This window comes from Terrapene carolina, unplaced genomic scaffold, assembly GCF_002925995.2.
Source record: "Terrapene carolina triunguis isolate 2854851 unplaced genomic scaffold, T_m_triunguis-2.0 Scaffold88, whole genome shotgun sequence".
Classification (NCBI taxonomy): domain Eukaryota; kingdom Metazoa; phylum Chordata; order Testudines; family Emydidae; genus Terrapene; species Terrapene triunguis.
In genome coordinates this window covers 18,369,071-18,378,765 of record NW_020664439.1, presented here as the reverse complement: position 1 = coordinate 18,378,765, position 9,695 = coordinate 18,369,071, and the positions used below count along the sequence as shown (strand labels likewise).

At 46.9% G+C, this 9,695-nt stretch overlaps 1 protein-coding gene across 2 annotated transcripts; it reads right to left on the bottom strand.

Moving 5' to 3' along the window:
- Positions 1-249: 249 nt before the first annotated feature.
- Positions 250-6,996, bottom strand: RNF7 (ring finger protein 7). 2 transcript variants are annotated; one of them, XM_024210992.3, is made up of 3 exons: positions 6,741-6,971; positions 2,889-2,936; positions 250-1,336 (listed from the first exon to the last, which is right to left on the bottom strand). In XM_024210992.3, the coding sequence occupies exons 1-3, from the start codon at positions 6,916-6,918 to the stop codon at positions 1,218-1,220; spliced, it is 345 nt and encodes a 114-aa protein (XP_024066760.1). In that variant the 5' UTR covers positions 6,919-6,971; the 3' UTR covers positions 250-1,217. The 2 variants fall into 2 exon arrangements, with proteins under 2 accessions (XP_024066760.1, XP_024066767.1); XM_024210999.1 differs by having other exon boundaries at positions 1,280-1,336; positions 6,754-6,996.
- Positions 6,997-9,695: the final 2,699 nt, after the last annotated feature.

Genomic DNA, 9,695 nt, shown 5'->3' with positions numbered 1-9,695 from the left:
CATTATAGGGCAAAGACAACTAAAAGAATTAAGGACAAGCAGTTAAATATAAGTAAGAAAAACAGAAATTAAAACAGGGTTGTCCGTACAGAAAAATAACCAAATGAAGCCTTCCCATTACAAAAGGCAAAACAACAATTGTTATTACATGAAAATATAAGTCTACCAATCTGATGAAATAGACAAATGGATACAAAACATATTCCCAAATAGACTACCTATACTGACAAGATGAAACAATGTGCTGCATTAGAGTCTTGCTACGTTTAATTAGCATATACTTTCTTCATAACATCTATTTTGTCAATTATATTTTTGAAACAATTTATAGATATGGTTCTCAATTTATCTAAAATACATCCATGATCAGCTAGTTCCTAACCAATATTTTCCCATCGCCAGTGAATTAATTTCAAATATGGTTATTAAAATGGCCCAATGCTGGATTAAAGATATCCCCCATTGCTTTTACTAGAAATTACAATAAAAATCCTAACATAGTAAAAGTTTAAAATTGTATGTTGGAGAAACCATGTATATATCATTATAAAAGAAAAGGCTATTAATATCCAATTAACTATAGGGTCAGATTTCTTAAGCCATCACAAAAACAAGCCTGTACTAAAACCTAAATAAGAGGTTTCTACCATAATGAGGACCGGGGGGGAGGAGGGGGAGAGGAAGGGAGGGAAAAAAACAACAATAAAAATGTTTCACACACTATTTATTTTAGTCAAAAAAATCACTATCAGGCAAAATTATTTATGGTGGTTTGGTGTGGATGCAGTATTATTTGAATGGCAAGAATTTCTTTTTTTCAATCAATTATACAGCATATCAGACATAAACAAGGCCTTCTTTTTGAATGGACTGGTTTCTTACATTTCCTTACCAAAAACATAAGGTAGATTGTAATTGTGTATTTTCGGCACCACAGCATTTCTAAGCAGTTGATACAATTTACACCAGAACACTGACAGAGAGAGACAGACTCTAAGGTAGTGTGCCTATGGTCCTTAGCTGTGGAAGGATGTTGAAATAAAATCAGAGAAAATGGCACACCAACACATTGGAGCATGTTCAAGCACAACAAAACCATAGTATTCTTTTAACAGATATAAATTGAATGAATCACGAGTGTTCCTCCCTTTCATATGGATATATGGCATCAGGCAATATTGCTTCAAACAAGTTCAACAGAAAAACTGCCAATGTTTTCATTTGCCTATTCTCTGGACCACCCAGTCCTGTTGACAGAGAGGACAGCGATTGTTCTGTTTCACCCATAGGGACATGCAGCAATTGTGGAAGGAATGATTACATTCTCCCCAGACAACTGAAAGAAAAGAAAAATATTTGATATGTTCCAGTTACACTGTTTAATATAGACATACAAACTACATTCACAATAAAGAGTACTAACAATATAACTCAGATTTTTACAGCAAATAGAGGGTTATAAGATATTTGGGGCAATAATACATTATAATGATTTAGATTAGATACGTGTTAATGGTTTGATAGTATTTTCCATAAATAGAATATTGTGTTCTACAGGGTTATGTCTCACACACTAGCCACTAAAAACATGTCTACCCATTTATTTCTAATTCAAGAGACATATACACATACTTTCATATTCTTACACATCTGTAGAATGCTTAGCACGGTGCTGTGCACTATATAAATAATACATAATACTATGAACATTACTGAGGGACATGGGAAGCCTGTGAGTGGTTTGGAAACTTCCACAGCCTGGCTAAATTCTATCTTACTTTTTACTGATTCATTAATTAGGTATAGTTAGTGTATTGTTTCAGTGTTGATTTTCCATCATGTGCAAAAGGTTTAAGGGCATATGAACAAATTCTAATTAACATTTTATTTGAATTTTTAAAGTTCAAAGTTACGATACATGATAAATAAAATAATATAGGATACTAGTACATACGCATTTAAAATGGGCTCTCAGCTACATCAGAGGTTGTTCAAAGGCCATAATCATTTAAATATACCAAACTGGACTAATTCTGCATTGTACTAGTTGCTTTTTTTTTTTCTAGTTTTCATTAGCAGTGATTGTAGACAAGGGCACTATTCACAGGACTGTTGTAAGTTTTGTATTTTTTCTCTTTCATATCTGTCTTTAAATGGGAGACCTAACAGGACAACCATGGAATGTGGAAGTGGTAATTTCTTTTATAGACAATTAGATGATCAACTAAAATAATACTATTGAATTAACTGAGCTTATATGTTTTATAAAGGAAACAGCAAAGAGGTGGAAATGTCCATAATTGATTTTACAAGTTCAATTAACAGAGTAGTATAACTATACTATTTATAATACTTCCAAGTTAAAAAAATGTTTGAATGTCTACATATCACATAAAAAATCTGATATAATGCTTAGGGCTACACTTTTCCAACTGAAAAGCAGATTAACAAAACGATAACAAATAACATCTTTGAAACCTCAAAAATCTTAGATGAGGAAAAGACGATCAAATATATTCCATGTCTTCATAACCTAGACAAAATTTTATTCCACACTTGCATGTTTCAGTGAAGTTCTTCTGTTATATCTTCTAGCATCTATCTTAAAGGAAGAGATAGTAGGTATTTCCTATCTAACTCAAATGTCTACAGTAGTCTGTCCTGAATTATATAACTAGTTCTTCCCAGTCACAAACACATATATAAATGACTAGTTGCAGATTTGCTCAGTCAAGTACTTTTCTATGACAGTGTGTCTTTTTACATGAGTATTGCTGTACAGTTTATTTTTGCGCATTAATAAAATTAGTATTATCTTCAAACTTAAAAAAGCACCCCACTGAGAAAAAGCCTTTGCTGAAAAACATGAGAATGAAATCACTACATACCAACACAATCTTCTTGTTTGTTTTCAGCTTGACATCTAAGACAGGCATCTAAAAGTAAACATGAACAAAACTCAATTTGATGCTCAGAATACAATTCTTAAAACTGGCTTTTCTAATGGAAATATAAACCACGGAACATATTTATAAAGGTAAAAGCTCGAATTCTGCCATCTAGTTCAACTGTATTTATTAGATAAAAAGGAAATTAAAATACAAGCACTATGCATACCAAAAGAAAAATATTTCTTTTCAGGAGGTAAAAAGAACTGGAAACTGTAAGACAAGCTCTTCACACCCTCCATTTTGTTTGGACATTTTCACAAGCTCTGCTGCAAAAAAAAATCTCCTTTTTGTATATGTGACCACTGGGAGACTTCTGCCAAATCCACTCAAGCAGATTAAAAATTAAATAAGAGCACTCACACGCAATCCCCAACTTCAGGAATTTGTTTTTCAGATGTCAGCATCTCCTTTTAAGGAAATCATTCACAATTCTATTGTTTTTCAGCCTCCCATCAAACCCTGCCCCACACCACCATTTTTACACAGCAATTTTACTTGATGAGTACCTTAAACTTCACCAGAATATAAAACACACACCCACACCCTATATTTTTAGATCATTTATTAGTTGTGCAATGTAAGTAAAGAGACCAATGAGGACATATAATACATATTTTTTAAATGGTGTCTAATCTTGTAGGGGACAGAAAGGAATAAGGGTATGGGAGTCCCAGTTGGAGTAGTACATCAGCTGCTGCTCCACACTATGTAAGCGCTTACTGCTGCTCCCGCTTCAGATTCCTCACCTAGTCAGTCATCAAACAGCAAAGAGAATGGGAATGCTGAGGCAGCAATGTTTCCCCAAATGAGACAGAGGAGAGCAGCTCTTCCTTTAGTAGACAATCAGGAGTTTCACTCATTTATTTATTCTTTTATTATTTCCTGCCTAAGACAGGAAATACAACAAACAGGCAGGGGAAGGACACAATAACACAGGGCAACATCTGGGTATGGAAATTGTATGGCGGGCCATGAATGCTCACAAAATTAGGGGTTGGGGTGCGGAAGGGGGTGAAGGCTTCAGCTGGGAGTGCGGGTTCTGGGGTGGGGCTGAGGGTTTGGGGGTGCAAGAGGGCTGGGACTGAGGGGTTTGGAGGGCGGGAGAGGGATCAGGGCTGGGGGTTGGGGCTACTACTTCATTCTGCTCTAAAGTCTTTCTTCCTCTAGTATGCTCATAAATTCTCCCAGCTCAAAAGACTGTTCTAGACACAAACAAAAATATATGAGAAATGGCTGGGCTAGTTATGTCCGATATTGCCATGGTAGGCACCAGTGATGAGCTCCCAAAATCCTAATAACCGGTTCCCTACCGGATCTTCAGCCGCGGGGGGGTCTTCACTTGCTCCGGGTTTTCAGCAGCACTTCAGCGGCAGGTCCTTCAGTGCCGCCAAAGACCCGGAGTGAGTGAAGGACCTGCCAGGGAACCGCCCGGTAAGTACAAGCCCCACGTGCCTCCCAAACAGCCTGTTGTCCCCCTCCCATCCGATCCCCACCCACGTCCTACCCCCAACTGTCCCCCTCAGAACCCGCAACCCATCAACCCCCCCCGCTCCTAGTCCCCTGACCACCCCCTCCCGAGACCCCTCCACCCCTAACTGCCCCCCAGGACCCCACCCCCTACCCAACTCGCCCCACTCCCTGTCCCCTGACTGCCCTGACCCCATCCACCACCACCCCGACAGACCCCTGGAACTCCCACGCCTACCCCCCCCCATTCCCCATCCCCCTGACCGCCCCCCCAGAACCTCCGCCCCCTCCAACCTCTCCCAGCCCCTTATCCAACCCCTCCTCCCAGCCCCGGCCCGGCCCCCTTACCATGCTGCTCAGGGCAGCGTGTATCGATGCCGCGTGGCCCGCTGGAGCTCACAGCCCCACCCCCTTACCATGCCGCTCAAAGAGGCAGGAGCTGCAGAGCTGCCCAGGAGCGGTCCAGAGCGCTGGTGCCGGCGGCGCGGCACGCTGAGGCTCCGCGAGAGGGGGGAAGGCGGGGGAGGGGCCGGGGGAGCCTCCCCAGCCGGGAGCTCAGGTGGGCTGGACAGGACAGTCCTGCGGGCCACATAGTTTGCCCACCCCTTTAACAACCGGTTCTAAACCAGCTTCTAAATTTAACAACCAGTTCACGCGAACCGCTGTGAACCAGCTCCAGCTCACCACTGGTGGGCACTCAGATTGGATTCTCAATCTTTTGCTCCCCAGAACAACAGTGGAAGAATGATTTTGGGCAAGTCACTTAACCTCAGTTTCCCATAAAAGGGGTTTCTTATCCATTTTTGTAAAACACTTTGAAATTCATAGATGAAAAGCACTATATAAAAGTGTTAAGTATCTTCTTTATTTTCTGGAGATTCTGTCTCTACAACACAAAAGACAGTTCAGTTTCCCTATTCATTCTGTCCTTGGCCATTCTACTGAAACTGCCAATGTGTGCCAACTGTAGTGGTTTTTGTAATTTGAATACCCACCTCCTGGGAATTGGACAGAAACCATATTTGTATCATGCAGAACACTGACTAGACATAAAATGGTAACTTGGATTACTCCTTACCCAAGCTGCATTTGTACCGTGACCTAGAGATGAAAAGGCTCTGTGTGTCTCCAATTATTAACTCCCTGAGCTATCCAATCTCAAACAGCAATAAAAATTCACACTTTTTAATGTATTTAGGTCATCATAATTATATGTAATTGCTATGCTGTCAATGTCTTAATCGGTCCAATTTAAGCTACTTTTAAACATTGTTTTCAGCCAAAGTACAGCTGCAGCAATATTACTGGGAAGGAGATACTCAGATAACATCTGACAAGTGGGTATAAGAACCTTTTTTTGGATAAGTGTTAATATTTGTAATCAGTTGGGGAAATTTGTACAAATATAGTGATAATGATTTTTAGCTAATGCAATAATGCGACCTTTCATTTATGCAAGAGTGGTTTGCAAGACATAATTAACAGATAACACAAAGAATACACTAGACATTACCCTTGAAGAGCAACCATTTCCTGGTGAAATGTAGCAAGAGAAGAGCAGACCACAGACAACGTTTCAGCATGGTGAAGTAGCTGCACAGAGATGAAGGATTCCAGTAAGTGATCCAATTTAAGCCATGAAGCTTCTGTTTGGCTAGTTAAGGAGGATCACCTATTAGGACCCACCACCACGTCTATGGCACCATAGGCTATGGTCAGTCACCACATGGTAACCTACAGAGGCTGGTTTATTCCGTGTCCCCTCATTACATGAGAGCTAGTCAACCAACTAGAGTTTATTTCAAGGAAATAAAGAACTGTATGAATATTACAGGATAAAGCTGATTAATTAAGTGAAGCCTCTGATTATTTATTTCTGGTACAAACACACATAGAACTATGTCACCCATTGGTACCAGCACAGGATCCTTTGTGCAATTACTGCTAGGACGTGGTACAAATACAGAGGTAGGGCATTAGGCACTACATAAATGGCTTGGTATCATCCCAGCGAACAGGTCCGTGTGGGAAAGAAGGAACCCAGTATGTACAAGCTCCAACAGAAACCCTGGTTTTGCCTGTGGAGGGAGGCAGGCAGTGAGGAGATTCAGGCCCCCAGGATGTGGGGCTCTGGCCGCGGGGGACAGCAGTGAGGAGATATAGGGCCTCCCAGGGCCCCGGGCTCTCCCCGCCGGGGGGAGTGAGGCGATACAGGCCCCTCCCCCCAGGATGTGGGGCTCTGGCCGCGGTATGGGGAGGGACAGTGAGGGGGTGCGGAGCTCCGCCCAGGGCGGGGGAAGGCCGCGGCCCGCCGGCGCTTACCCATGACCTGTACCCGGCAGATGGCGCAGGTGTCGCACTCCACGTCCCAGCTCCACATGGCCACCGCGTTCCACTTCTTCAGCGAGAACATCTTGTCGGCAGCGCCCGCCTTGGTGCCCGAGGAGCCCGGGTGAGAGTGGGGGGCGCCCGGCTCGTCGCCGTCCTCCACGTCGGCCATGGCGGGGGGCGGAGACGCTGCGGAGGAATCGCTCTGGCTCCTCGGAGCCGGGAGAGCGGGGCTGCAGCGCCACCTAGTGTCGGGAGCGGCGCCACCCGCCCGGCCCAGCCAGCAGGGCGGGGGCAAGTGGGAGGCCCGGGGGACCCGACCCCTAGCCCCACCCTCCGGGAGCAGAGGTCGGGGACCAGCCGCAGGCTCTGCGGAAAGCTCAGGGCCCCTCTCGGCCGCCCCCGCCACGGAAACAGGGCTCCTGCTGGCGGCTGCCTGTAGCTTGCGCTGATGCTGTGGGAAGGGCGAGGGGCAGTGGCGGATTTAAAGTTAGTGGTGCCCTGTGCTCAGCTTCATTTTTGGGGCCCCTCATTGGGACCCAGACAAGAAAAAGACCATTCTCTCTTATCTCCCCCCCTCCCCATTTTCATTCTTTTTTTCTTCATCCTTCTCCTATATTATATAGGGTTACCATATCTAAACATTAAAAAAAGAGGACACTCCACAGGGTCCTGTCCCTGCCCCTTCCCCCCCCCTGTCCCCGCCCCAACTCCGCCGCCTCCCCCGAACACCCCGCATTCCCCCTCCTCCCTCCCACCCACCCACGCGAAACAGCTGCCCGAGCGCTACCGGCTTCATGGTTTGCCGGGCAGCTTTGTAGCGGCACAAACAGCTCTCGCTCCCGTTTTGCTACTTTGGGTGTACTGAGCAGGCTCACTCGAACTGAGCATGCCCAGTAACCTTAGTTGTAGCCACTGCCCTCTCTCTGCCCTTACTTCTGCTTACGATTTGCTGCCTCCTCTTTGGGGGGGTTTAAAAGGATTAAGGGGGGCTGTCAGGGTCTGAGCAGGGGGCAGAATTTTACTGGCCTGGGGGGTTCAAGCTACTGTAGCTAGCGGCAGAAGAGGGGCTGAAGGGGAAAAATCGGGGGTGGGGGGTGAGAGCCGGGGTTAAGCGGGGGGGGGAGACACTGCCAGACCCCGTGCGGGTACAAAACCCCTGTTTAGGGAGGGGGGGGACAGTGGTTCAAGGGGCGGAGCCTTATCTGGGGATCCCGTCCCCACTCACCTGGCGCTGGAGCCGGCACAGCAGGCAGTTCATCAGGAAGGATTTGCCCCGGCATTGCTCCCCGATGATGGACACCAGGCAGACAGGGGCGGCCCCCACCCCACCCTGCTCCAGGCAGCGGCTCAGGGCCTCCTCGTCCAGACGCACCAGCTGCACCGGGCGTGCCGGCTCCGGCTGAGCCCCCGGCCCCTGCTGCAGGGAGAGAGCAGGGTCAGAGCTCGGACCCCACCCCTGAGCTGGTGAGTCCCCTGTGCCCCGAATCATAGCCCCATGCCCCATTCCCATCCCCTGAACCAACTAGCACCTGCCCCTCAGATGAGATCCTCTGGAGCCATTTCAACCCCCATTGAGCCAGCCAGTACCCTGCCCCCCAAATCAGAGGCAGTGCCCCCTAGGGAGGAAAGGCCCCGTGTCCCATTCCCCACCCCCTGATCCAGCCAGTCCCCACCCTCGGGCCTGTGAGAGCCTGCGCCCCTTTCCCCTGATTCAGCCTGTCTGGTCTAACCGGCTCCGTCTCTTCCCGCAGGGGCTCTGTGATTTTCTTCACCAGGGCTCTCAGCCGCGTGTCTGGGGTCATCCTGTCCCTGGAGCAGGGAGCCCGGCACTCAGGGCAGCGGGGTCCCCAGGCCGAGACCCCGCGCCAGTGAGCCGCGAGGCAGCCCCGGCAGAAGTTGTGGCTGCACTCGATCGAAATGGGATCATCCAAGACATCCAGGCAGATGGAGCAGGTGACGTCCTCCCGGAGTCGCTGCATCTCTCCAGACCCGCTGAGTGGGGGGAACCTACTGGGTCAGGACCTGGCACCCGGAGCAGTAGGGCTCTGCTGGAGGACGGCTGAACTCTAGCCCAGGTGTGTCCCTTCGTGGCAGCAGGAGTCTGGGGAGGAGCGAGAGAACATGGGAATATTTCTGTGAACAAGCTGTGTGACTCAGTTTACCTGCCCACTTTGTGTCCCTGTCCACCGGGCAGCACCAGAGCGAGAATACGGATTCCAAGAAGTCATGGCGGAGATTGGTAGATTCCCAGGCCAGGAGGGACCAAGGCTGAGCTCCTGGATAACGCAGGCCAGAGAATTGCACCCAGTTAATTCCTGTTTGAACGAGAGCAGATCTCTTAGGGTATGTCTACACTACGGGATTAATCCGAATTTAGATAATTCGAATTTGGGAAACAGGTTGTATAAATTCGATTGTGCGCGGCCACACTAAGCACATTAATTCGGTTTTTAACCACATTAATTCGGTGGTGTGCGGCCACACTACCCCATTAATTTAAACACAGTAATTCGGTGGTGTGCGGCCACACTAACCCTAATTCGAATTAACAAAATCGATTTAGGCGCTACTCCGCTCGTCGAGGTGGAGTACAGAAATCGATTTTAAGTGCCCTTTAATTCGAATTAACTGGCTCTGTAGTGTGGACGGGTGAAGGGTTAATTCGGATTAACGCAGCTAAATCCGAATTAAAGTCGTAGTGTAGACCAGGCCTTAGAGACACATCCCACCTCGAGGGAGAATCCACCGCACTCCTTGGTACATTGTTCCCATGGTTAATTCCCCTCCCTGGTAAACACGGATATCTTCTTTCCAGGCTGAATGTGTCCAGCTTCAACTTCCAGCCATGTGGTCACGTTAGAGCTTTCTCTGCTAGCCTAGGGTTACCATATTTGCACAAGCAAAAAAGAGGACACTGGGGGGGGGGAGGAGCCCCGCTCTAGCCCC

Bases quoted from the DNA above. Each gene is read 5' to 3' on its own strand.
- RNF7 (XM_024210992.3), bottom strand. From the start codon at position 6,918: ATGGCCGACGTGGAGGACGGCGACGAGCCGGGCGCCCCCCACTCTCAC. The intron at 2,937-6,740 runs GTAAGCGCCGGC...GTTTACTTTTAG, and splicing joins CTGCCGGGTACAGGTCATGG to ATGCCTGTCTTAGATGTCAA. The intron at 1,337-2,888 runs GTATGTAGTGAT...CTTTTCTTTCAG, and splicing joins CAAACAAGAAGATTGTGTTG to TTGTCTGGGGAGAATGTAAT.